At 49.1% G+C, this 27,327-nt stretch overlaps 2 protein-coding genes across 10 annotated transcripts in view; one reads left to right on the top strand and one right to left on the bottom strand.

Annotated features, from left to right (window-relative positions):
• Positions 1-10,307, top strand: part of ZXDC (ZXD family zinc finger C) — a gene marked incomplete at its 5' end in the record, with an annotated part of 39,610 nt that extends 29,303 nt beyond the window's left edge. The window contains 3 exons of the mRNA XM_046682280.1: positions 5,378-5,547; positions 7,645-7,746; positions 9,074-10,307. Coding sequence (XP_046538236.1) covers positions 5,378-5,547; positions 7,645-7,746; positions 9,074-9,160 — 359 coding nt within the window. The remainder of the gene's footprint in view (positions 1-5,377; positions 5,548-7,644; positions 7,747-9,073) is intronic.
• CFAP100 (cilia and flagella associated protein 100) overlaps positions 6,227-27,327 on the bottom strand; it is a 70,961-nt gene continuing 49,860 nt past the window's right edge. For 5 of the 9 annotated variants that reach the window (XM_046680958.1, XM_046680977.1, XM_046680966.1 and 2 more), the window contains 4 exons: positions 14,547-14,682; positions 13,187-13,392; positions 12,095-12,188; positions 10,866-11,109 (listed from right to left, as the gene is read on the bottom strand). In XM_046680958.1, the coding sequence (XP_046536914.1) occupies positions 10,996-11,109; positions 12,095-12,188; positions 13,187-13,392; positions 14,547-14,682 (550 nt within the window). In that variant the 3' untranslated portion in view covers positions 10,866-10,995. Of the gene's footprint in view, positions 6,448-6,484; positions 7,029-9,649; positions 9,788-10,865; positions 11,312-12,094; positions 12,189-13,186; positions 13,393-14,546; positions 14,683-27,327 lie in introns of those variants that run through there. The other 4 variants (XR_006891450.1, XR_006891449.1, XR_006891448.1 and 1 more) reach the window with 4 other exon arrangements.

The raw sequence follows: 27,327 nt of genomic DNA, 5'->3' as shown, positions 1-27,327 counted from the left end.
TCATACGATGTTTGTCTTTCGCTGTCTGGTTTATTTTGCTTTAACATAATACCCTCAAGGTCCATCCATGTTGTTGAAAATGACACAGTTTTGTCCTTTTTTATGGCTGAGTAGTAGTCCATATATGCATATATATATGTACACACATACCTGTATACACACACATACATATATACACACACATATATATATACACACCCCACATCTTTATTTATTGATCCGTCGATAGGCACTTGAGTTGCTTCCAAGTCTTGGCTATTGTGAATGATGCTACGATGAACATACGGGTGGATAAATCTCTTTAAATTGTTGATTTCATGTTCTTTGGATAAATAATAAATATATTTTTGTAGTACGTCTGCTCAGTAGCTGTGTAGGACGAGACCCATCAGGAGCTGAGAGAATTAAGAATTAAGCCCCCGTGCCCTCCCCCATCATTGATGCGTAATGAGTCACATCTCCGTCCTTGGGAGAATTGGGAGAATAGTCTCTCATTTCGTTTGCTCTGTTCTGTGGTTCAGATGAGGAACCCTGGTAGAGAAAGACCACAAGACTCTGAAGTTATCACAACCCCATGTGCAAAGCTGGGGGAAAGTGAGGCATCTGAGCCAGTGGCGTGGAGGCCTATGGGCTCACCCATTGCCCTTGAGGCCTGAGCCGTCCTCAGTGCAGATCCCTCCCGGGTGAGGATGAGAGTTTGTGGGTTGGCGCTGAACTCTGTAGCTGTCAGCATAGGGGCATCTTTGAGAGGTCTTCACAGCAAAGTGCCGGTGTGTGTCGAGCACGTGGTCTGAGCCGGCTCTGCTGTGGGCCTCACGTAATTCTCACCATGGCTCTATGAGGTGAGGGAGTGCTGTGCCACAGTTCAGGGGCGAGTCAGTGGGGGCGCAGGGCCCCATGACTGCATAGTCCTGCTCACTTGGCTATTTAATGGTCAAGTAGGATTATCTTTTTAGGTCCTCTTACCAGAAGCTGATGGGTAAGCCATCAGCTGATGGCTGATTGGATCGGTGCTTCTCTCCTGTCTCCACTCCTTAAAATTCTGCAGCACAAATCAAATCAGCATTTTGGATAAATGTAGAGAATATTGAAGCAAAATTCAGTTCAGTATGAAGATTACCCTGCCCTATATAGGTTTGTGGATTTCCACCGTGGGAAAGGAGTGTTCACTTTTCTTGTGGTTGATTATTAGTTAAATTGGTCACGTTGCATTTAATGCTATGGCATCTTTCACTCGTGAAGGCTTGGGACACGTGGTTGTGGCCGGGCTCCTTGTGGAGACTCTCTGTTTGCTGTTGAGTGCCTTCAAGGATCCAAAGATGAACGGATAGGTAACTTTCGGCCATCTTAAATGTTCTGACACATTGCCAGAGGGCAAGGTGTGTCATTGGGGTCGTTTAACAGGACAGCCTGCCCGAGGGCTCTAACAGGTAAATGTGTTTTTTCTGTTGAGCAAGGAGCCCAGAAGCCGCGAGGGCTCCAGTTCCCCTCTCCCTGCCCTGCCTTCTTCACTCACAGCCTTCTCACCGTGCCGCCGGGCAGTGTCCAACCTGAGTTCCAGGACTTTGGGTGTAGGAGACCTTCACCGGGGAGGCAGGCGTGGGTAGAGTTAAAGGAATCGGCTTTCAGATCATCCTACGTAATTTCCCTAAAATTGAATTGCCCGAGAATGTGTGTTTGAGTCCAGGAGTATTGCATGTTCTCCTGACCACCTGTCATTTCACAACCACCTTTCTGCTTTCCAAGAAATTAGTCATATTCCTCAACCCAGCTCTCACCATGGTGCAGCACCCTAGGGTTGTATGGAGACAAGGACTTCAGAGTACCAGACCCCAGACGAGGAGCGTGCTGGTTCCCGGGATGTGTCTCATAGAGGTGGACACAGGCGGCACGGCTGCCCTAGGGACTGTAGCCAGCCTGCCCTTCCTCGGGCAAGGGTTTTTTGAGGGGTGAATGTTGAGATGTTCTGAAGTGAGATATATTGTAGAGGGGGCCATGGGGCTGTGGACCTTTGTTCTTTAAAGCCCTCACATTTTCCACCCGTCCGCTGTTGTCAGAGAATGAACTGCTTCTAAGGGAGAGAGTCCAGGGAAACAACAGCCGTGGTCAGTGTAAGCACGAGCAGTTCTTTTCAGCTACTGACATTTCATCCTTAGGACGAGTTATTAGCTGGGAAGAAAAAGAAGCTTCTGATGCTGGAGCAGCTCCAGTGAGCGGCTCTGGTTCTTTTAAGTGTAACTGTGGTGTCTGCAGGACCACCGGATTTTCAGACACTGGATTGAAGGTACAGATTGAAAAGAGAAGCTTATGTGAGTTTTTTTTCATATTGTGTGTACTAATACAGTACTTAAAACCAATTTAGTTCATCATACATCATGAAATATTCTAGTTATAGTTGATCTTATATTCTGTTATAAAATTAATGCCTCTACATTCTATTAACAAAAATATAATCGTATTCTAGTTACTAGTTTTTTAGTGTACGCTTTTGTCTTTCATTAAGTGTAGAGGAAATAGGACTAGCAAAATTAGTGGAATTGTTTCTGATTTTGTATGCACGATTGTACTTAGTCTCCCTGTAGCTGAATGGCACACGTGCTACCACACATTCAGTGGAGGAGCGCAAGGCTGCCATCAGTCTCTTGCTGCTTAGATCATTTAGAGTGTGGCCTACACAGTTGGCATTGAATCATTACAAAATAAATAGTGACGAATGGCCGGATTTATCTTGTTTTTATATTATAAAACCAGGTAATAAATATTAGATGTACATCATTTAAATCTTGGCTGCTTTTAAACTTAACCTAAAAAGATACATTATTTGATGGCTTCCTTAATTGATTCCACACTGCTTTTTATAATATTCCCTGAAATATGTTTCACGATGTTTATTTGAATTAAAAAATGAAGTTGGACCTTTTATCAGAAGTGAGTTTGTGGTGCTGACCGTCCTGGCAGTGAGGCCTGATCGTGCACTGCTGCTTGGGCTTCATGGCACATGCTGCCACTCAGTTGAAGGAGTGGAGCCTACAGCTGCAAAACTGTGATGAAATTTTATTTAAATAAAAAGACCATTTTATTAAAAATATATTTTTTTTGCTTGAGGAAGATTCTCCCTGAGCTAACATCTATGCCAGTCTTTCTCTGTTTTGTATGTGGGACACCACCACAGCATGGCTGATGAGTGGAATAGATCCGAACCCATGAACCTGGGCGGCTGGAGTGGAGCACACAGAACTTAACCAGTTGGCCGTGGGGCTGGTGTGCCAAAAAAATAGATCTTTTTTAATTGGCAGAAATGTATGCTGACTATGTCTGAGTCCAGCAATGAGTGATACACACAGACAGAAGAGCTGCCTGGGAAACAAGTGGCCGGAACACTCTTCTTGAGATGCATTTTCATAATCAGCCGTCAAAGTTTCTGTTCCCTCGTTTTGATTGGGTTTGCATTGCTAATAATTGTAGTGGTAACTCAGTTGTTCAGATGAGAAATTTTAACTCCTAGAAAGTATGTTTAAATAAATAAAAATAATACTAAAACTTCAATTTATGTATATATTTTTATTTCAGGGAAATACCCTAGGGTGATAAATGACTTCGAAGCATAAGAATGCATTCAAGTAGAATTCCAGAGGTGGTGGAATAGTGTACCCCTCCAATGAGAGTGGGAAGTCAGGTAGCATTTCTGTTAGGGAAGAGCAAGTGACGTCTGCCCCTCACCTCCTTCCTTGCACTAGTCCCAGCCCTGCTGTGTTGTTTGAAAGCTGTATAGCAGTGAGGAGAAGTGTGGAGAACAGCCAGAGCGAATCCAGCACTTGGGTGGCTGGGTTCCCTGAGGTGCAGAACCCAGCAGGTGGAACAGCAAAGGAAGTACTCAGGGATGTATGGAACTGCGCTTCCCCACAGTGAAGGGGCTGAACTGTGCTGCTCGGACCTGAGACTCGCCATCCAACATCCTGGGTGTAACTGCACTTCAGAGATAAAGGATTCTTCAGGCACCTGGGGAGAAGGCGTCAGGCTGTGTGCAGGAAAACGCCTCCAGAGCCCTGGCTGTCAGGTGCCAAGGGCCAGGAGCTGTGCCCAGGAGTTCATCCTGGCTGAAGGCCACCGATGTCCGCAGCATGCAAGCACTCGGGGCGTGCGGGGCTGTGAGAGACGTGGAAGCGTCTGGAGTGAGATGAGCAAGGATCAGACGTGGTGCTCGCCTGGGGCTCCCAGTCTGCAGCTGGGACCCCTGGACTCATGTCGGCCTGAAATCTTAGAGCAAAACCTGATGGAACAAAGACAGCTCATCCTGGGTAGCAGCGTTAACCAGTCCTGTTTAAAATGGAAACTTACTAGTCCAAAAACCTAAACAAAGGATCCAGCCTCTCATGTTTTTAATCTTTTCTGTTTCACTTTAGAAATTAGAGATTATCACAAATATTTTCCAGAAGTTTAGCAAGTCCTTCAGTTTCACTTGTTTCTTTTCCTTTTGTTAAATTCAACAAAATTAAATTTAAGACTTTTATTAAGATTAATTCTGTGCTGTTCCTTGTAAGATTGTCTTATGGAACCATTCATATACGTGCGTCCAGGGACACAGCAGTAGCACCACCTAAACTTCCCCGGGGCTCACTGGGAGCCAGGCACTGTTCTAAACTCTTAGCACATATCTCCTTACTTAATCCTCCCCAGTCTCTGCGGGAGGGGCTATTGCTCCCGTTTTACAGGCAGAACACAGGCCAGGCTCAGGTTACTTGACCAGGGTCCAGGAGCAGGGTCAGTGGAGGAGCCAGGATTTGAATCCAGGTCTCTGGCTCCAGGGTCTCCTGCTGCTGACAAACCATGTGGGTGTCAGAGAAACCCTTTCTGGGTCTTAGGACTTTTTCTTTCTTCCTTGTACTTAAATTTTTTAAGAGTGTATTTTTATGATCCCAATGAAGTGATGGACAGAATGAAGGTGGACAGAAACAGCCTGAAGGATTTGGCGGCTATTAAGCATGTGCTGGGGTGCCCAAGGTCGAGGACACGGGCCTGCTTTCTCCCTCCCCTTTTCTGCGGTCCTGCTGCTCGGCGTGGTCGTTGTGCTCAGTGGTTTCGGGTTCTTCTGCACGCCTGGAGCTGTTGGAGTTGGGGGATGAGGAAGAATCTGCCCTCAAGAGACGGGCAAGTGGAGTCTGATTGCTGTGTGTCCAAAAGAGATGTATGAGAAATTGGCTAAACTTTCCAATCAAAATCCTGTTTTTTCCACCTCCTACCTTGTGACTCTCCCTGTTGAGTAAGGTTCAGTCTGCAAGGCTGTGCAGAGTGACAGCGGGAGGGCCGTCTCCCCGCATGTGGCCTCAGTGAGGGCAGGCCCCAAGCAGTGCACTGTACATTGTGTGTTTCCTTTCAGGCGCCCCGGGGTCTGCTCAGAGGAGGACGAAAGGTGGCAGACTCAGTCCTGCTCACTTCCACACGAGCCAGAGCGGTTGGTTGTGTGGGAACCTCGTGGTGCCCAGTGGAGGCCTGCCAGCACCAGCTCCAGTGGCCGGGGTGCAGTGCTTTCAGGTCCAGTTACTGCAGGTAAGAACCAGCGAGCCAGAGGAGGAGGCCGGACGAGGGCTGTGGGCAAGGCCTCGGGGCTCATCTCCCTGAGCCTGCCCCGCTGCCTGGTGCCCCGTCCTCACAGTGAACTGCCCCCACCCCACCCTGCGCCTGTTGTCTCCACAATCCCAGCTTCTCCCTTCCCGCCCTGTCACACCACGTTTGTCGAGCTTTCACCTTTATCGTGATGGACACGTCTGTGTCCTAATGCTCACCCTCTGGCTCCCCCGACGCAGTCTGTCGTCGGCATCTCCCCTGGAGTTCTGTGAGGTGTGGACACTGTTGTTTCTGGCCACGTGGGCACCGTCGGTGCCTGACTCCTCCTGGTGCTGCCCATCCCCAGCCCCTGCTTCTCTTTTCAGGCCTGGGGTGAAGGGGCTTCCTCAGTGGCTTGGTCACCCCCATCTCTGGGGACTGGTCATCGCACGCCAGAGGATATAGCCTATATAGGTTAAACATGCTAGCTTCTTATTCCTGTTTTCTTCCCTACCAAACCGACCCCCTTAAGGGCAGTGCCAGCCACCTCTTGACTGCCTGGGGCCCAGCAGCTGGCATCCATTCCATGGGTGCTCACTGGACACGCTCACCTCCACAGTTCTGGACACCTTCACTTCCAGTCTCATCTTTGAAGGGCCAGAATAGGGAAGTACCATAATTTGGGCGGGTTTTGGGAGAGAAGAGGTTTAAAAGCTGAGGATGTGAACCCCGCCCTGGTCCGATCACATGCTGTTTCTTCACTGAGCATCTTCTGGGCCTCAGAGGGCCACGCGGCCAGGGAGGCACAGAGACAGCGTAGGACTTTGAAGTGGCGAGCTGAGTGAGAAGAGCAGGGTGACCACATCCGTGGGGTCTGGGATCCTAGGAGAGGCTGTGGAGAGTCTGTAGGGTTCAGATAGGAAAAAGGGGGGGGGGGGCGGCATAGGTGGAGGGCCTGGAAGCCGGGCTCAGTGAGTGGCCTCACTCTGGTAGAAAACCAGAAGCAGGTGTGAGGATTTGGTTGGGGCAGAACTCGGGAAGGTTTGTCTGCATAGATGAGTAGGAAACATGTTCCTTCTTTCCAGGTTTGGGGCCAGGGGGTTGGAGCAATAAAGAGATAAAGGATTCTCCCAAGGTAGGGGTGGGCAAGGTTAGGGGGGACCCATCCCAGCCTTTCTGGATGTGGTCACAACTGGCAGGTCAGAAGTGGGAAAGGCAGGACCAGAGGGTTTTGAAATGGAGACGGCAGGAAAGCTGGTACCATTGGCAGAAAAGGAGCTAGTTGGAAAGGGAGTAGCAGTTATTTTTTTAAGAAACACCCAATTAAAGCTGTAAGCTTTGAGGCAGAAAATCTGGGTTTTAAGTCTTTCCTTTCTCCTTACCAGCTAGTGTAGTCTTGAGCAAGTTAGTTAAGCAGTCTGGGCTTTGGTTGTATCATCTGTAAAATGGGAGTGCTTGGTGCTTGACACAGAAGGTTCTTGAGGCTGTGGGAGGAATGAGAGATGCTGATGGTGGTGGTAGCACCAGGAGTTCGGTGGTGGGGGCTGGCCGCAGATGGAAGGCGAAGTGTTAAACAGTGTCCCTTTTCTTAACTGGACAGTTAGGGGCCTGGGAACAGCCCCCTCGGGGAGACCCGCCATCTCTCTGGTCCCTTCCGGCTCAGTCGTGGGCTGGGGCCAGGGCCGAGGTGAGCTTCTTGTGGTGTGCGCAGGTCGCTGGAGAGCAGCGAGGGCCTGGGGAAGGCTCCGGGAGCCCCCGCCAGAGTTCAGGCACAGTCCAGAGCAGGGCAGTGGTGCTTGGACTGGAGGTGGGTGAGTGCGGGGGTGCCAGGAGATGGCTGGGAAGGAGGAGCAGCCAGATGGCAGTGTGCTCAGGCTGGGGTCAGAGTGAGAGAACATGGACTGGGAGGAGGGGTTTTCAGGCCCCAGCCCCGGGTGCCAGGTACTGCTGGGTCCTCAGGCCTTGCCTGGCTCGGGGGCTGTCTGACCTGCAGCACAGTGGGTGGGGCTGGTTCTACTGCGTGTCAGGGACAGCCCTTCTCAGACCGAGGTGAGGAATGTTGCCGCGCTCGGTACTGTAACTGTGCTCTTGCCTCCCCAGGATGACCCCTTGGGGGAAGGAGCCTTGCCGGTGGCCCTCAGCCCGCAGCCGCCCACCTTCCGCCCACTGCTCGCCGTTGACATGCCCATCTATGTCCTCCAGGTCTGGACGCCTCCCAGCTCTGGGTGTGCTAGTAAGACTGTTAGAGGCTTCTGCCTCTGTGAGTCTCGTCACGGAGGTGGGCCTCATTGGGTTGGGTGCCAGGATGTTTGCTGTTTCTAGAAAAGGTGGGTAAATGACCAAGAAATAAAAGGCTAGGAGAACTCAGTCATTGCAGCTCCTAATTGTAAACAAGGTGGAGTTTACTATACTCTTAAAGTGTTTTATATTTAGAAATTCTGGTCACTTTCTCCTATGGGAAGCAGGCTGGCCAGCCTTTACCTGTGGGAGAACCCAGCCAGACCAGTTACCTTACAGCCCGTCATGCGCTGCACCGCCGCGTTGCGGTCGATGATGGACTGCGCGTACGACGGTGGTGCCGTGAGATTTAGTGCCACGCAGCCTGGGTGTGTAGATGACTGTACCTCTAGGTCTGTGAGAGGGCACTCCATGGTGTCTGCGCAGTGACGGCCACGTTTTCTAGAATGTGTGCCTGTCGTTAAGTGACACCTGACTGTAAATAGTTTGCTTAAGTAAGTGGTTAGGCTGAGAATAGGTGACAATGGATAATTCAGATTTGGATATAAAATAAGGTAGCGTATCAAATTTCTAACAATTTGGCTTAAATATATATTTTTAAAATCCATACGAGTATTAATTTTAGTTTTGTTGCATTCAAATTAGGCTCTTGAACATTTCGTTAATATCAAAAATAGATATTGAATGAAGAGGTGGTACAAGGCGGTGGCGCGAGGGGCGTACCCAGACTGCTGGAGTGGGGTAGATTGGAGGGCAGATCAGAAACAGGCCAGAAAGCCCCGTAAACGTCTGCTCCGTTCTGTCGGGCATTCGCACTCATGAGATTGTTCCTAAAGAAAGGCAGGTAGTGTGCAAATAACTAACCCAAAGATGTGCATCGTAGCCTCGAATCTAATGACGTGGGGATGTTCCTTCTAGCAGGAGGAGGTGAATTAGGCAGGTGATGGTGTAGCCGTGGGGCTGAGTCCTGGGCAGCCATCGATGGCCAGGCGGATGCCTGATACCTGGGCAAGATGCTTCCCACATAGTGAGTGGGAAAAGGGTTATAGATGAAATAAGGACAGTCTCAATTTTGAGAAAACCTACAATGCAAGTATTGGGTTTATTTTTTTCCGTATTTTTGTTTATATTAATATCTTCTTCTTCGAGGAACCTACGTTTAAAATAAGAGGAAACCATGTCATTTTAATCGAGAAAAGTCAGGCGCACCTTTGTGGCTCCAGGGCGTCTGCTGGTGGTTGGTGAGCGGCTGTGCGGCTGCCCCTCCTCACAGCTCTGCTTGCCTTTGCAGGAGGTGCTTCCTGCAGCTGGCGGGGCCGCTGGACCTGAGGACGTGCAGTGCCCAGGGAGCACGGTCAACCTGCGGGACCTGCAGTGACAGCTGCCCTCTGCCTGGGGACCAAGGACAACGCCTCCCATCCCTGTTCCCCCAAGACTTTGGTCCATGGTCTTGCAGGCCTGGGTGAGACCTTGGTTTCTGCTCAGAAGGGCAGCCTAGTTCTTCAGAGACTTTGGGGTACATTTATTGAAAATGTTTTCCTTAGATTTTATCAGGAACCAATTTGGGGCCGTGCTATTTGAAACTGCTATGTATGAGCAGAGTGCTTCGGTGAGGCAAGGCTTGCCTTCAGAGCAAAATGCACAACTTTCCTGTGCTGGGCTGTGCGTGGACATCCCTGTCCCATTTGATCTGAGCCATGGAGCACTTGTTCATTTAAGGAAACACATTGTGCAGGAAAATAGGGTCGAGTTTGTTTCCCTAGTCAGACACAGCTTTCTCTGTGGTAAAACCAAATGGGGTCTTTCAGCTTCTGTGTTGTAGCATCTGGCTTGAGAGAGACAGAAGCACCCGTATCCCTTCTGAGAGCTGTGTACCAGGCCATTTCCCCACGCCTTGGCTGGTGTTCCTGGTCGGGTTGATTTTGTCACACTCCGGGGCAGAAGTGGTCCTTTTGTCACAGTGAGGCCAGATTCTAATGCATGTTCCGGCAGGCCAGGCGGGCAGCTGGTGTGAGAGGAAAATAATGGGGGGTGACATGGGGCACATTGGGGGCATCTTAGCAAGTCCTCAGCATAAACCGGATTTAGAGCTCATAGTTGGGGATGATAGAGTTAAAACTTTTTCAATATTTTTTTTAAATTCTGTATTTGGGTATTAACATTTAATAGTAATTTGACAATGGTTTATAATGTTCTGAATACTGTAAATTATGTGTAGGACTGTAATAATGGCATGTATATGTTTTCTGTTGTTGAGGTTGAAGATGTCATATGCTATGTCAGTGTATATTTTTATAGAGTAAGGTCTGTCTTGCAAAAGGAGACGAGTTGATAACCTTGCACATATTTATTTGATAATTAGTTAGCAGACTGGACACACTCAGAAATGGGTTTTTGCCTTGTTCCTTTTGAAGTGTATGTTGATTCAGATGCTATTTTGGTTCTTAGACTCGGAATTATCCAAACTCTACCCATTCTGTGTTTCTTCGTTTCTTAAGATTTTGGCCTTTGGCTTCTGAGAGTGACCCCAGTGTTTGATTGTGATCCCTCGCTCTGTCTTGCTCTGAGGTGCTGTCTGTCCAGGGTGCTTCTCCACCCAAAGGAACCCAGGCCGTATTTATAAACGGTTCTCACCCACAGAACTCTCTGCTGTGTCACAGACTGAAGTTGTGCCCCAGTGAATGTCCACCACAAAGGGACTGGTATGGCCGTCAGTTTCTGGGCATTGAGGTTCCCTGCTGGCAATGGGCCCAACTCCTAGTGCAGATGAATAAAAGTTTTTGTATAGTCATGCACTGGAGATTTCGCTTGGCTTAATTCAAGGACCCGCGTGTATAGTGTTGGAATCGTTTCTCCTTGGTAGTGCTCAGAGCCCTCTCATCTGTCCAGCCTGCTGCCCACTGTTCTCACCTTTGCGCTGGGCTAATGCCACGCCACAGCTCAGCGTGCAGCTGGCTGTTGTCTTTCGGCTCAGCTATGGTAGATGAGAGCCAAGATGGGCCCCTTCCCTCAAGCCTTTGCTTAGTGTTAAGTGACTAAAGCCATTTGGAAACAGCGTCTGCCTCCTTAAAGAGGCCTTCAAGACACCAGAGAGACATGGAGTTTATTTCAGGGGAGTAGGGAAACGTACAGCAGGAGGCCTGGGGCGCAGCCTGTCTCTGCTTCCTGCCGTCGTGTCTCCTGCGCCGTGAGCCAGGCCGGCGGCCCGGCAGGCTAGGTGAAGAAGAACAGCTGCTCCTCCTTGTCCTTGTCCATCAGCACGTGCTCAGGCTCCTTCTTGGTTTTCAGAGCCGGGGGCCGGGAGCGGCACACCAGTCTTCTGCCTCTCTGTGGAGGAAGTGAGCCCTGTGAGCCTGTGCTCCGTGGCTCCCTGCGCCAGGCTGCCGCCGACACGCCGAGCTGTCAGACACCCTGTCCCAGGTGGCCAGGAGCTGGCAGGAGCTGCTGAGCTGGACTGGGGGTCCCTGTGGACTGTCGCACCCTCTCTGGTCACTCCTGGTCAGCTGGAGGGCCAAGGGCTGGAGTTGCCCTGAAATGACCCAGGAGTGTGAGTCTCTCCCACATTTACAAAGCCTGTTCCCTGGGGTGCCAGCCCCTAGATGTGTGTCTGGAAAGGGGCGCCTGGGAACACAGATCGGGGCTGCAGGCTGAACAGAGGAAGCCCGTCTCTTGCTGTGGGGACTCTGGAGGAGACCCTGTAGTGTCCGCGGTTCCCCACGTGGCAGTGTGGAGAGTGCCGATCGTTCAAAGGAAAGCCCGTTGGCCTCCTTTGTCCATTGGGGGCCGTTTCGAGGCTCAGGCCTGCTTAAGGGATACACCTCCTGTTGCCAGGGCCAGAAGGCAAGGGGCTGCTCCAGCCTATTGGCTGTTGGGTGGAGGCCTCAGGACACAGCAGTCAGGGGGACCCCTAGTGACAGGTGATGAGAGTGGCCTGGAGTCTGGCTGCAGTGTAGGTGATGCTGTGGGACCCTGGGGGCTGAGCTGTTCGTGCCAGCTCTGAGCTGAAGCCTGTACCTGGGCAGGGCTGGAGGGCACAGCCGGGCCAGTAACTGACCAGGAGTGTGTATGCAGGAGGGTCAGCAGCCCCAGAGGAAGGCTTCTGGAGGAGGCAGTCCAAGAGGGAGGGCAGCCCTGGGGGCAGCGGAGACCATGCTCCACCCTAATGGCCCCATCCCCACCCCAGAGTCTCTGCAGTAGCGTCTGCAAAGGGGACGAGCCAGGTTCACTGCAGGCCCTGAGCCCCTCCCAGCCCTGTGGTGCCTGCTGGTGGGACCCTTCCCCAGCAGGGACTCCCCAGGGCCACCCTGCCCACCTTCTTCTTGATCTCGGCCTGGGCCCGAGCCCGGGCCCGCTGTAGACGCTCTTCCTGAAGCTGCTTCTGCATCTTGACCTTCTCTTCCCGGAGTCTGGGTGGCAGTGGCAGCAAGAGACGGATTAAGGACTGGAGGGGCCTGGGGAGATTGCCACATCCCCTTCCCAGCTCCTTCCCACGCAGCCCTCAGTCAGCCCTCGCCCTCCCTCTTCTGAGAAAACTCCCCATTCCTTTCCACCCTTCCCTCCAGCTTGGGGCCTTGCTTCTGCCCCTGCTTCTTAGGGGTCCCAGCTCTGGGCTTCCTGTGGGAGACCATCTGAGGTTCATCAGCTCGTACCCCCAGGAGGCCCAAGTTCCTGATCACCGATCCACTGCCCAGGGCTCCCTCATTGTCACCTGTGAAGGCCCAGCCCCCAAGAAGGTCAGGAGTTCTGTCTCCTTCCTGTCTATACTTGTGGTCATCAAACCTTGCCCAGTGCCTGCTCCGAGCAGGGTACTGGGGACACAGAGGAAGAGCCCCTGTGCCTGCGGGAGAGCCGGATGGCTGGGTCTAAGGGCTCTACACACGAGTGAATGAGCCAGGCAGCCCACAGGCCAGAGGAGCCTCAGCTCCGGGACTCATCTGCACCCCATTGGGCCCGGGGTGGGCCTCTTCTTGGGGGACAGGCCCATGCCACCCGCATCCAGCATTCTGACACTGCCAGCTCTGCCTGCCTGCCCCCAGCACTAAACTCTGCGCTCCCCTTAGCTGCTCCCTGAGTCTGTACCCTCCCTCCCCTGGCCTCTGGCAGTGCCAGCCTCTTTCCCTCCAATCCAGCCAGGAAGACGGCTGTTGCTGTCCCTTGTCCTCAAGGGTGAGGCTGTGCTGGCCACACCCTGACTTTGGCTCGTGGGCTCCCTGACTCTGCATCGTCCCTCACTCCAGAAGAGGAGCTTCCCTCACTGGGTCTGAGTTGGGTGCCCCCTCTGGATCCCTGCAGACCCCTGGCTTCGGTCTCTCCCAGCGTGAAGCCCCAGTTCCTGCCCCCGCTGGCGAGGGGGCTCTCTGAGGGCAGGACCGTGTCTGACCTCCCCTGGTGTGAGGGCCCTTACTTCAGGCGCCGCTCCTTCTCCTTGGCCTTCTCGGCCTGTTCGATCTTGGCCTGGGGCACACGCTCCAGGTTCTCAAGCAGCTCGTCCAGCTGGTGCTCGATGACGGTCAGCATCTGCACAGTGCCCAGGTTGGACTCCTGCTGGGCACCGACGCACTGCCGGTACACGTCCAGCACCTTGTGGTTCAGGCTCTCCAGCAGCTTGTCCTGCGAGGCAGACAGCCTCCAGGGGGTCTGTCAGGCCTGGGCCTGCCCCTGCTCCACAGCCTGCCAGACCCAGGGCCCTCGCCGCCACCTGGCTGACCTCCCAGGGCCTACACGGCACGCAGAGGGGGCTCGGGAAGCATGGGGGACACAGAAGTTGGACGGCAGGATTTTTCTTGGCCAGAGCTGCCTGATGCCCTCGCCCTCCTGTGGTCAGCCAGATACTGGGCTCCAGCCTCCACCGAGGCTCCCACCTGCGCCTCAGCTCCTCCGTTAGCTGCCTCAGTGGCCCACTGAGGCCCGGTCCCCTCCTCTGGAGAGTCCTCCCTGTTCTGCCCCTGCACTGACCTCAGCTCCCCACAGGACCACATCCTGCGACATACTTTCTGTGTGGCTCTGGGCCAAGGAACTCCCCTCTGTGAACCTGTTCTGGTATTCAGAAAACAGTTAACATCCCTGCCACATGAGGGGCATGAGGATTAAATAAGGAACAGCAAAAGACTCTGGCCAGGCCTGGGGCGCAGCCAGTGCCCAGTGAAGTCCAGCAGGAGGTGGAAACACACTGGCCTGCTTGTTGTCGCAGCCTGTGTTCCTGGCCCAGTGCCTGCACACAGTAGGTGCTCGACAGTCATTTGAGTGAATTAGGAAGCTGGGTCCACGCACATGGTCCCCAGCACGTTGTCAGGAAGGGTGTGCGCTGAGGCCCAGTCCCGCTACTGGAAACATCCCTGGCCTTCTGTGCCTTCAGAGTTCTCACCCGCCCAGCGTGGCCTGGGGACGTGGGTGTCTTCCTCCCACCCAGCAAGGTTGCCTTCTAGATACATTGTATGTGTTTAAGAAGCAGGCGTATTTGTTGAATGAAAGAACAAAGGGATGGAGGAGGTGTGTTGGGCACAGGGCCACAGGGTGTAAATACACGGCAGGGCTCCGGTTTGGGGACCAAGGGCCTTTTCCAGCCAGTGCCCCTTGGTCAGGCCCACAGAGCCTGGCAGGTGGCGAGAGGCCACATGCAGCCCCAGAGCCCTGTTCTCCTGCTGTCGGAGCTCCGGGCCCCAGGCCTCCTCTCAGCAGGTGCCTGTGATCGGGCGTCTCCCCTGGTCTCTGCCCACCCCCACTCCATCTGCCCACCGCCTGCTGGCTGCCGTCCGGGGGCCTACCTCCTGAGCACCCTTGTACTCGCCGAAGTGGAAGACTCGGGCTTTGAGCTCCAGCTCGGCGGCTGTCTCCTCCTCCTTGGTGATGGACATCATCAGCGTGGTGATCCACTGCTTCAGCTGGTTGACCTCCCTGTCCCTGCATGGGGGACCGGCAGGGCCCCGCCCACTCAGCGTGGCCTGGGGCACCTCACTTCTCTGAGCCTGAACCCCGGCCACTGTCCTGAGGGCTAAGGGACCATGACTGCAAAGTGTCTGCGTGCCCAGGGGTCAGACATGCTGGTGGAACATTTAAGATCTTTAACGATCAACGCTAAAAAGAAAGAACTTCATTCAGGTATAGTTACGTGTGATAAAAATTTTTTAAATGTACAATTGAGTAGTTTTTAGTATACAGCCATTATCATAATGTAATTTTAGAACGTTTTCATCACCCTGAGAGAAACCCGGTACCCGTTCCTGGTCACTGCCCGTCCTCCTCCGCCCTCCTTTTTGTCTCCTGGACAGCTCGTGAACATGGAGTCATACAACATGTGGCCTTTTGTGTCGGGCTGTGCTTCAGTGTGCTGTCAAGATCCATCTATGCTGTGGCACGTGTCAGAACTTCCTCCCTTTTTGTGAGCGCGTGTAGCCCACGCTTTGCTGATGCTGATGGGCATCTGGCTGGTTTCTGCCTTTTGGCTCTTGGGAATAATGGTGCTGTGTACATTCTCAGACAAGCCTTTGTGAGGACATGTTTTCAATTCTCTTGGGTATATATATTTACGAATAGAATTGCAACAAACAACTTTTAAATAAAATAATAAAAATAATAATAAAAAATCTTTTGGGCCAGCTGGTGGTTACTGGTTGAGTTTGGTGTGCTCCACTTTAGTGGGCTGGGTTTGGTTTCCAGGTGTGGACCTATGCCACTCATCTGTCAGTGGCCATGCTGTGGCGGCAGCTCACATACAAAAAGAAAAGATTGGTAGCAGATGTTACCTCAGGGAGAATCTTCCTCAGCAGAAAAAAGAAACAAAAACCTTTCATGATCATGGCAGACAGTGACCATTGTATATTGGGGTTTCCTGAGTGGGAATACTCGCTCTAGGGCTATCATGGGTTCACCCAGTGCAGGCAGCTGTGTGCGACTCCCACATGGACATCCGGCCACTCCACCAGCAGAGCAGTGCCCTGGAGGCCCAGAGGTGCTCCCTGCCCCCATGATTTTGTGGCTTTCTCCCCATTTGTTGATAGAGCCTACTGACATTTTCTCCATCACAAGCAAAGCGCCATGGGATGTACTCCTTTGCCCACAGGGGTCCCATGGCCTGTCACATGCACCACCACAGGGGTGCAGGCCACAGGCCCCCAGGCTGCACCCATGGCTTTGGGGCTGAGGGCTGAGGCCAGAAGCCTGTGAGAGGGGTGCTGAGCTGGTGGCCGGCTTTCTGGAGCTGATGCTCAGAGGCTGATGCCAGAGAGGCCACATGTAGCTCACACACACCCCACCTGCCTGGGCACTGCTGGGGTGCATGAAGGGAGCCTGGGATGCCATCTGAGAGTACCTCCTGGCATCAGGCGCCCCTTCCATCCCTGAATGCCCACTGCAGGGGCGTATGCCTTTGGGGTCGGTGGTACATCTGAACGGTACATGATTGCATTCGGCTTTAACTTCTTCTTCAATACCATACTTCCTTCGCTTTCAACACCTTAGCTGGTGAGTGTGATTCCACAGCCGGCTCAGCCCTGTGCCTTTGTCCTCCTTTGTCAAGTGGACTGGGCAGTGGTAGTGGGGTGGTTCTGTTTCTCCCCTGGGTAATTGAGATATATACCTTTTCCCCAACTAGTTCTCTTTAAATGTAGAATTGTTGGGTCACCATCTTTTCTTCTCAGATAGATCCCATTGCCAATTTACTGGAAATGCAGAGGCACGAGGGACACAGTGCTCAGCACTGGTCTGCAGACCAGTGTGTGTGTCACCTGCGTGTTTGTCAAAGATGCAGAGTCTGGGCCTTCCCTGGGGCCTGCCCAGTCAGAGCCTCTATTTAACAAGGTCCCCGGGGAGTCCAGTGTACACAGTCTGAGGAGCAGTCCACTGCCAGCAGAGGGGCCTGGATTCTTTAACAACTGGACTGCAAGGGGACGAGAAGGAGAGGGAAACTATAGATCAAAAGGGATTTAAAGACACAACCAGCTGCCAAGTGTGATCTTGTTTGGATTCTAATTCAAACTAAGTTTAGAAACGCCAACTATTTATGGGTTATGGATAATCTATGTTAAGGATTACTGGTTTTTTTTTTAAAGATATGGTGATGGTATTGTGGCTATGTTAAAGAGCCCTTATCTTTTTAGAGATACCTACTAAAATATTCACAGATGAAATGATACAGTGCCTGGAATTTGCATCAAAATACGGGAGATGGGGAAGTGGGTGGGGTCTCAGTGAAAGGAGCTTGGCTGTGAGTTGCTCACTGCTGAAGCTAGTGATGGGGCCTTGGGGGCTCATTATACTATTCTGTTGGGTTTTGTATATGTTTATATGTTTGAAGTTTTCCTGGAGCTATTGGATTGAATTGGAGAAATTATGAAAAAATTTTTAAAAGGTTACAAAAAGAGGACCCCTTTATAAATACCTGGAGGTGTATAACCAGAAAGTTTCCTAGACGAGTGTTAAAAAAAAGAAAAGCAAGCACCACCAAATGTAAATAGGGGTCATTCAAAAGGCCAAGCAGAAGAGAAAGAGTTACCATATTCCTGCAGACATAGCAGCAAAAGGAACAAAAATAAAATATTTTGAAGTAGAGGAAGACGGAGGAGTAGGAAGCACTGAGAATCTGTCTCCACCTAGACGACAGTTACACTGGCAGAATCTGGCTGATGGAACCATTTTGGAACTCTGGGGTCTATTGAAGGCTTGCACCTTCCAGGGGAAGGCTGAACTGGTAAATGGCAGTTAATTTTGGTCAATTTCAGCTCTTAGCACAGCAGGCTACCCTTCCCCAACCTCTCAGCTGGTGGCAGGCAGCTGTGCATGTGTTCCTGGAGCAGCTTGCGCACAGCTCAAGGGAGCTGGAGTGGGCAAAAAGGGCCCTGTCCTCTAAATACCAGGGATCTGTGCTCTCTGATCCCTGGTTGCTGCTTCTGATTACAGAGGTTCAGATGAACAGGCAGGCAGCCATGTTGCACCATCCCCATTTTTGCAAGCCTCTCCCCCTCTGGCTGAAGTGACTTCCGGGGGATTTAAAGGACTGGTGCTCTTTTCCCCCTCCCTTCATTTTTTGCTTTTTCCCCTTTTGAGAGCCAGACGTTAAAGACCTAGGACATTCAAAAATATCTGCACATACAGGGAAAATTATAACATGACCATGCACGCCTGAGGAAAGGCTCGAAAAAGACCTAAGAAGAACTTAAGTTTACAGCAGAGATGGCCTGCAACATTTAAATAAGAAAAAAACAATAACAACAACAATAAATAGGAAATACTCTGGTAGGGAGAAAATCTGATTTCCAGAGTTACATTATTAGATTCAAATGTTCAGTGTTAAAAAAAAATCACAAGGTATATAAAGAAACAGGAAAGTATGACCCATTCAGAGGGAAAAAAGAATCAACAGAAACTGTTCCTTAAAAAAACAGGATGGCAATATACTACAAAGACTTTAAAACAACTGTTTTAAAGATGCTCAAAGAACTAAAGGAAAATGTGGAGAAAGTCAAGAAAACAATGTGTGAAGAAAATGGAAATATCAATAAAGAGATAAAAAACCTAAAAGGAAACCAAAAAATTTCTAGAGTTGAAAAAAGTACAATAATTGAAATGAAAATTTCACTAGAGGGGTTCAAAGGTAGATTTGAGCAAGGAGAAGAAAGAATCAACGATTTTGAAGATAGGACAATGGAAATTATCAAGTCTGTGAACAGGAAGAAAAAGACTGAAGAAAAGCAAGCAGAACCTAAGGGACCTGTGGGCACCATCAAGTGATGCATCAGATACGCACTGTGGGGTCTCAGGAGAGAGAGGGAAAGGGCAGAGAGAACATTTGAAGACTTAATGGCTGAAAACTTCCTAGATTGGATGAAAGACATGAATATAAACATTCAAAAAGCTCAAGGAGCTCTAAGTAGGAGGAAATTAAAGAGACTCACACTGAGACATGTTATAATCAAACTATCGCAGGATAATCACAAGTAAAAGGCAAAGAATCTTGAAAGCAAGCAAGAAGCAAATCATTACATACAGAAGATCCTCAATAAGATGATCCGCAGATTTCTCACCAGAAACTTTGGAGGCTAGGAGACAGTGGGCCAACATATTCAAAGTGCTCAAAGGAAAAAGTCCTGTCAACCAAGAATTCTCTATCTGGTAAAACTGCCCTTCAAAAGTGAGGGAAAAGTTAAGACATTCCCAGATAAAAGCTGAGGGAGTTCATGACCACTAGACCTGCCGTGCAAGAAATGCTCAGGGGTGCCCTGCAAAGTGAAATGCAAGGACGCTAGATAGTTGATAGATGGATAGGCTAGCTAGCTAGCTAGATAGGACACTAGATAGTCAGAGCTGTATGATGAAATGAAGACCCCAATAAAGGTAAATACACAGGCAATTATAAAGGTTAGTATAAATGAAACACTGGTTTATGACTGTACTTTTTTCTACATGATTTAAGAGACTAATACATTTAAAGACAAAAAAATAATTAGTGTAAAAGCTAATATCAGTGACTTTTTTGTTTGTAACTCCAAATCTTGTTTTTTACATAATTTAAGAGACTAATGCACCTAAAAGAATTTTAGTTTATGTTTGGGGCACAGAATATATGAAGATGTAATTTTGTGACATCAGCAACAAAAAGGAGTGGGGACAGATCTGTAAAGGAGCAGAGTTTTTGTATGCCACTGAAGTTAAGGTGGTATAGATTCAAATTAGAGTGTTACAACTTTAGAATATTAAATGTAATCTCCATGATAACCACCAAGAAAATCGCTATAGAATATACACAAAAGCAAATAAGAAAGGAGTTTAAACATTCTGCTACAAAAAAAAAAAATAAACTAAACACAAAAGAAGACAGTAATGCAGGAAATGAGGGACAAAAAAAGCTGTAGGGCATATAGAAAACAAGTAGCACAATGACAGAAGTCCCTCCTTATCAGTAATTACTTTAAATGTAAATGAGTTAAACTCTCCAATCAGAAGACAGAGATTGGCAGAATGGCTAGAAAGCATGGTCCAACGATTTGTTGTCCACACGAGACTCCCTTAGTTCCCGGGCCCATGAGCCCTGTAAGATATTAACCACAACCCTGCTCAGAACAAGCCCAGTATGTTATCTGTAGCTCACCAGAAACCGCAAAGAGGAAGAAGAAGATGGCTGAGACACATGGTCAAAACCAGTTAAAACCGATTGAAGGCAACATGTTGGTCTGACTTGAGCTGACATAGAGCCCGCAGCTCATTATACGCTCATTGTAACACATCACCACACTGCATAACACACCCACCCCCAGCCATGTCAGGAAACCCCAGACCAAATAAGGGAGGAAAAGAGGTGGCACCCCGTTTCCCAGAAAAGCCTGCCCATTTCCCTGAATAACTCCGAATATTCCTCCTCTTTGCTACCTTGACCCCTTCTAACAGTTGCTTAATTGCCCCGAGAGCTGAGAGGCTGATTTGTGAGCTTTGTTCCTGCTTCTCCATTCTTTGGCCATTGAATAAAGCTTGTGCTGTTGCGTGCTCAGCTTCGGTCTTGTTTCAAATTTGCAACACTGAACAGAAAAAGGACCCTCTCAGGAGGGGACAGATTGTGGGTTTGAGTCCCACTGGAGTCAGGCTAAATTGGTAACAGAATTGACATCCGATTGTGGGTTCGAGTCCCACCAGAGTGAAATTGGTAACAACTTGAGATCCAAAGACACAAACAAGTTCCAAGTGAAAAGGTGGAAAAAGATATTCCATGCAAATAGTAACCAAAAGAGAACAGGTGGCAATAGTATTATCAGACAGACTTTAAATCAGAAAAGGTTGGAAGAGAAAATAAAAGGCTTAGTACAGCAATAAGACACAACAATTACAAATGCTTACACACCCGATGATGGACCAGCAAAATATATGGAGCAAAACCTGACAGAATGGAAGGGAGAAACAGTTCTACAGTAATAGTTGGAGGAGTGACGTCAGCATCATGGCGGAGTGAGTTGTTCCCGTTGTCTCTCCCCTCTAAATTACAACCAGTCAGACATCCACTGACCAAGAGAGGATCCCCTACACAGCACAACATGATGACTAAGAGATCCGCAAATCTATGCACCTGAAGGTGGGTGGACGATACCCCCAGGAGGCAGTGGGACTAGGGGAGAGCCCCTTCCCCTCCCCCAGCAGTGGGGATCCAAGGCACAGAGCCTCACACTAGCATATGCACCTGCAAACAGAGGTTGCAGGGGCAGAAATGGCAGGCACAGCTTAGCCCCTGCTCTCCCCGACAGCACTGGCAGGTGGCACACACCCTGAGAATTCAGGACACAGAGCAGAGCTGATGACCCATCCCCCTTCTCCCTCCCCCAGCAGTGGCCCCGTCTTTCCAACAGTGGGGACAGTAAACAAAAGTCAGATTTTCCCAGCTGGAGCAAGGGGCCCTGACCTGAGTTTTCGAAACGCTGGCTCACACCAGAGACCAGAGGCTGCACCAGCGAGGAGCAAAGATCATCTCTCCCTCTTAGCCCCTGCCACCTTGCTCAGGGCTGGCGGGTGGAACCTATGACCAGAAGCGTCAGGAACCACAGCAGAACCCGTTACCCATCCCCCAGTGGTGGCAATGCCAACACCGGCTCTACCAGCAGCATGGGCTGCACACAAGTCCCTGGGCCCCCAGCAGCCCCAGACAACCTGGGAGCAGCAGCACAGGTAGTGCACAGGCAGCAGGATCTGAGCCTCTGGAGAGCCAGTGGGGGAACAAGAGCCCCAGGTGACCCTGGAAGCAGCAGAAGTGCTTGCAGCCTGGTGGCCCCAGTGACAATACCTGAGATTGCAGTGACATCATACGCAGCAAGGCACCAGCAACCCCAGAGGCACAAGCGGTACAAGGAGGACACTGATGACGGCTCGAGCAGAGGCAGTGGAGGGTGAAAAGTACAGGCTCTCCAACACAGCCAGAAGCAGCTCAGAACCAAAGTAACCAAAGCTGCACCCAAATAAAAATGGGGGTGCTGCCACACATGTGCCAGCAGAGGATCGACTGGTCAAGCACTGGGAAGAATGACAGTGACACGGCAGCACGAAAGAAAATGACAACTCTTGAGAAACCAAACTTGAAGTCACAGAATCTAACTGACAGAGAATTCAAAATAGCTGTCTTGAGGGAACTCAATGAGTTACAGGAAAACTCAGAAAGACAATTCAGTGGTCTTATGAATAAAATTAATGAACGAAAGGAGTACCTCACAAAAGAGAGTGAAAGGCTAAAAATAATAATAATAGTTGGAGACATCAATACCCCCCTTGCAATAAGGGATAGAATAACTAGAAAGAAGACAAGTAAGGAAATAGAGGATTTAAACATGACAATACACCAACTAGGTGTAACGGACACACACAACACCATGCCCAACAGCAGCAGGCACCACCTCTCCAGGGCACGGGGGACACTTTCCAGCACAGACAGTATGTTAGGCCTCAAATTAAGTCTCAATAGATTTAAAAAGATAGATGTCATACAAAGTACCTTCTCTGTCGACAACTGGATGAAGTTAGAAATCAATAACACAAGTAAAACTAGAAAATTAACAAAATTTTGGAAATTAAAGAACAGTTTAAAACAACCAATGGATCAAAGAAGAAATCACAAGAGAAATTAGAAAAAAATTAAAGATTAAAGATTGAAGTTAAAAATTACAAATAAAAACCAAAAACAACATACCAAAACCACGGGACACAGTAAAAGCAATGCTAAGGGGGATATTTACAACTATAAAAACTTAAATGTAAAAAACCTCAAATCAACAACCTGACTTAACAACTTAAGAAACTTCTAGAAAAAGAAGAACAAACTAAACCCAAAGATAGCAGAAGGAAGGAAATAATAAAGATTAGAGGAGAAAAACAAAAGAGAGAATAGAAAAACAATTGCTTCTTTGAAAAGATCAACAAAATTGACAAACTTTTGACTGAGACACTGTAAGAAAAGAAACTGCAGACCAATATCTCTTATGAACATTCATGCAAAAAACTTCAACAAAATATTAGCATATAGAATTCAGGAACATATTAAAAGGATTATACAACATGGCCAAGTGGGACTTATTCCTGGAATGCAAGGATGTTTCAACATATGAAAATAAATCAATGTAATACACCACATTAATGGAATGAAGGAAAACCACAATCATCTCAACTGATGCATAAAAAGAATTTGACGAAATTCAACATCCATTTATGATAAAACTCTCAACAAAATAGGAATGGAAGGAAACTCCCTCCAGGTAATAAAAGCCACACATGAAAACCCCACAGCAAACACACTCAATGGTGAAAGACTGAAAGCTTTTCCTCTAAGATCAGGGACATGGTGAGGATGCCCACTTTACCACATCTATTTAACATAGTATTGGAAGTTCTAGCCCGAGCAATTAAGTAAGAAAAAGAAAGAAAAGGCATCTAAATTGGAAAGGAAGGAGTAAAATCATCTCTGTTCGCAGATGATGCGATCTTCCATTCAGAAAGCCTAAAGGCTCCACAGCAAAGCCGTTAAAATTCACAAATGAATTCAACGAAACAGCAGGGCACAAAGTCAACAAAATCAGTTGCATTTCTGTGCACAAATAATGAACAATCTGAAATGGGAAACACAGAAACAATTCCATTTACAATAGCATTAAAGAAAAGAAAAAGAAAGTATTTAGAAATTAACCAAGAAGGGGAAAGACTTGTACAATGAAAACTACAAAACATTGCTGAAAGAAATTAAAGAAGACGTAAAGAAACAGAGACACACTCCATGTGCATGGATTAGAAGATGACGCTGTTAAAATGTCCATACCACTCAAAGCGGTGTACACGTTCAATGGAATCCCTATCAAAATTCCAGAAATAGCAAAGCCATCCTAAAATTCATATGGAATCTCAAGGGACCCCAAATAGACAAAATAATCTTTAAAAAGAACAAAACTGGAGGACTCATACTTCCTGATTTCAAAACTTACTACAAAGCTACAGTAATCGAAGCAGAGTAGCAGTGGCATAAAGACAGAATGATAAGCCAATGAAATAGAATAGACACTCCAAAAAGAAATGTTCGCATAGACGGTCAAATGAATCTGCCAAGGGTGCCAAGACCATTCAATGGAGAAAGGACAGTCGTTTCAACAAATGGGGCTGAAGAAATGATATCCACGTGCAAAACAATGAAGTTGGACCCTTACCTAACACCATATACAAAAATGGACTCAAAATGGATCGAGGACCTAAATGTAAGGCCTAAAACAATAAAACTCATAGGAAAACGTAGGACCAAAGTTTCATTGGATTTGGCAGCGATTTCTTGGCTATTGACACCAAAGGCACAGGCAACAACAACAAAAAATAGACAAATTGGACTTCATGAAAATTTTAAAATTTTGTGCATCAAAGAACACCATCCCCTGATTAAAAAGGCGACCCACGGAATGGGAGAAAATATTTGCAAATCACTTATCTGTTAAGGTATTAATATCCAGAATATATAGATAACTCTTAAAATTCAACAACAATGAAAAAACCCAATTCAAAACTGGGCAAAGGACTTGAATAGACATTTCTGCAAAGAAGATACACAAATGGCCAATAAGCACATGAAAATTAGGGAAATGTAAATCAAATGCAAATCAAAACTCCAACGAGCTAGCACCTCACACCCATTAGGATGGCTACTGTGGAAAAGCCCGAGAACAAGCGCCGGGGAGGACGTGGAGAAGATGGAACCCCTCATGCTGTCGATGGGAACGTGAAACGGCGCAGCTGCTGTCGGCCAGCGTGGTGGTTTACTCAGAGTTAAAACAGAAGAACCACACGATTCAGCAGCTCCACTTCTGAGTATACACCCAAAGGAACTGAAAGTAGGGTTTTGAAGAAATATTTGTACACCCACATTCATAGCAGCGTTATTCATAATAGCTAAAATGTGGAAGCAACCCAAGTGGCCATTATTGGATGAATGGATAAGCAAAATGCACTGTATCCAGACAACGGAATGTTATCCAGCCTTAATCATGAAGGAAGTTCTGCCACCTGCTGCAACGCGGATGACCCTTGAGGACATCATGCGCAGTGAAATAAGCCAGTTGCAAAAGGACAAATACCGCGTGATCCCACTTATGTGAGGTACTCGGAGTTGTCAAATCCAGAGAGACAGAAAGTAGAAGGGTGGGTGCTGGGGCTGGAGGAGGGGCATGGGGCCTTAGTGTTTAATGGGGACAGAGCTTTAGTTTTGCAAGATGAGCAGAGTTCTGGGGATGGATGGGGGTGACGGCTGCACAACAATCTGAATTAACACTTAATACCCCTGGACGGTACACTTTGAAATGGTTAAGACGGTAAATTTTACATTATGTGGATTTTTCCACAACAGAAAAAGAAGAAAAATGAAACAGAGGCCCTTCTCACCCCACAAACTCAAGAGTGATGCTCCACTAGGCCCTGCATTTGGGATTCTGGAGGAAAAGGGCCGTGCACGCTCGGCTCTGGCTCCTTTATAGGTACCTGGTGTTTTGCTTGTTTTGTCTGCTTTGGCGTTGTGGCTGTTTCTTCCCACTCTTAAACCCCGTGGAGGGTCCAGTGTGAGCCGTCTGCCTGCACTTTGGCCCTCGCCTTTGTTTCAGTCCAGGGCAGTTTTCATCCGCCTCTGAGTTGGCCGCTGCTTCTCTTCCCTTCTGTCTGTTGTCATCTGGAATTCCTTCTGTGCAGCACCTGCCTGCGTTCTCCCTGGGGTCCTGATTTTCCCGTCATTTCATCTCCTCGGAGTCCTGGGAGCTGTCCCTAGCTTATCATCATCCCCTTTGCTGACCTGATTGCCAGTTGTGTCTGGTCCTCGTTGTGGTCTTAACCCCTGTGGACTCTCCTGAGCCCAGATGGGTCTCTTCAGTGGCAGGGGTGCAGCCTCTTGAGAGAGGAATTAAGACGTTTCTCCTATCTCTTGCACTATCTGCATATACTTGGATCTCTCAAACTCATCCCCTTATGAATGTATTTTCTCATGTTTCCGGTGACATTTTTCTGTTGGCTTGTCCTTAGAGCTGGAAGTCAGTGCGAGTCTAGTCCTGGGGACTTAACATGAGTTGTGCCATTTTAATGGAGTGTCAGGGTAGAGCCTTAGCTGGAGGTGGCTGTGCAGCCTGGTTTTCCCCTGAGCTGTGGAGTCTCATTTCCATGTCTGAGTGGCAGGTTCCTAACATGGCTGCCAAGACTCAGGCTGCACAAGGTGTCGCCTCAGCCAGAGCTCGGCACTGGCAAGCACTTCCTGCTGGTTGGGGCACCTCCTCTGTGGCTGGCCTTGTTCTGGTGGCCCTGACTGCTGCAAGGCTGACCCTCACTGCCACCTCTGGCTCATTGCAGTGATGGGGTGTCTGGGGTTCTGCTGGGTTCCTTCCTGTTCATCTTCTGGCTTACTGGTTGGGCTGGTCCTTCCTGGAAGAAGGTTTGCATGGTTTCCAGGAAGGGACTCAGGCTTAATTTCTCTTTTCTGTTCTCTTGGCCATTGTGGCAGAATCCGGGAGGGGCTGGACGCCCATACTCAGGTTTCTTCTCACTTGAGCACCTCTGCTTGCCGTCTTCCCTTGGTCCCATCACCTCTACTCTCTCTGGCTGCTGAAGCACAGATCTCACTCTAGTGCTTAGGCCTGTAGCTTAACAGCCTGTCGTGGTGTCCTCCTGTTCTCTTCTGTGGCCAAGGGTCCATCTTCCTGGTCCGGGCTCCCCTTGGCCCTCACTGGGGGGACTGGGCAGTGAGCATCTCACACAAGTCACAGCGAGCTGGGCGGAGAACAGGCCTGGGCCCAAGGGAGGCCCACTGGTGCCAGTGCTTGCAGTTTGAGAAAGCGCTCACCCTCGGGGTCGCACATGCACCTCCCTAAATGTTGTGCCCTGGACACCTCAGCTGCCTTGCCCCAGTCCCCCCGCCCAAGAATGAACAATGCCCCGTCCTGTCATCCAGGCAGGCAGGAGCCAGCTTGCTCTACAAGCTGATGCGCCCAGTCGATGTACAGAGGCAAGCGACAAAGTCAGCCGTAAAAAATCCTAAATTCACCAAATAATATTTTGTTATTGAGGCGTAATTAACATATCACAAAATGTACCCGTTTTTTGTGTGTCGTTTGATGAGGTTTGGCAAATTTACACACCTGTGTAAGGACCAGCATAATCAAGATAGAGAACCTTTTCATCGCCCCAAAAGTTTCCTCGTGCCCATATATATCAACTCCCTCCCCTTCCCCAGCCATAGGCACTCAACGGGCTGATGTTGCCCTTATGAGAGGACCTCTAAGATGGCCCCACATGACACCTACCTCCCCAATGGTATTGACACCCTTGAACTCAGGCTGAACCCAGCGACTTGCTTCTAACCAATGGAATGCGGTATGGGATGTCACTTCTGTGATTCGGGTACAAAAGACTGCGACTTCCATCTTGCCAGCAGACTCTCTCTGCTGGGTTTTTGGCTTGCACACTTTGAAAAAGCAAGCTGCCACATCAAAGACCCCGTGGCAAGGGAATGAGGGTGGCCTTTGGCCTACAGCCAGCCAGGAATTGAACCCTGCCAAGAGGCACGTGAGGGAGCTT

This window comes from Equus quagga, chromosome 1 (assembly GCF_021613505.1).
Source record: "Equus quagga isolate Etosha38 chromosome 1, UCLA_HA_Equagga_1.0, whole genome shotgun sequence".
In the NCBI taxonomy this organism is placed as follows: domain Eukaryota; kingdom Metazoa; phylum Chordata; class Mammalia; order Perissodactyla; family Equidae; genus Equus; species Equus quagga.
This window is presented reverse-complemented; position numbering and strand designations above follow the sequence as displayed.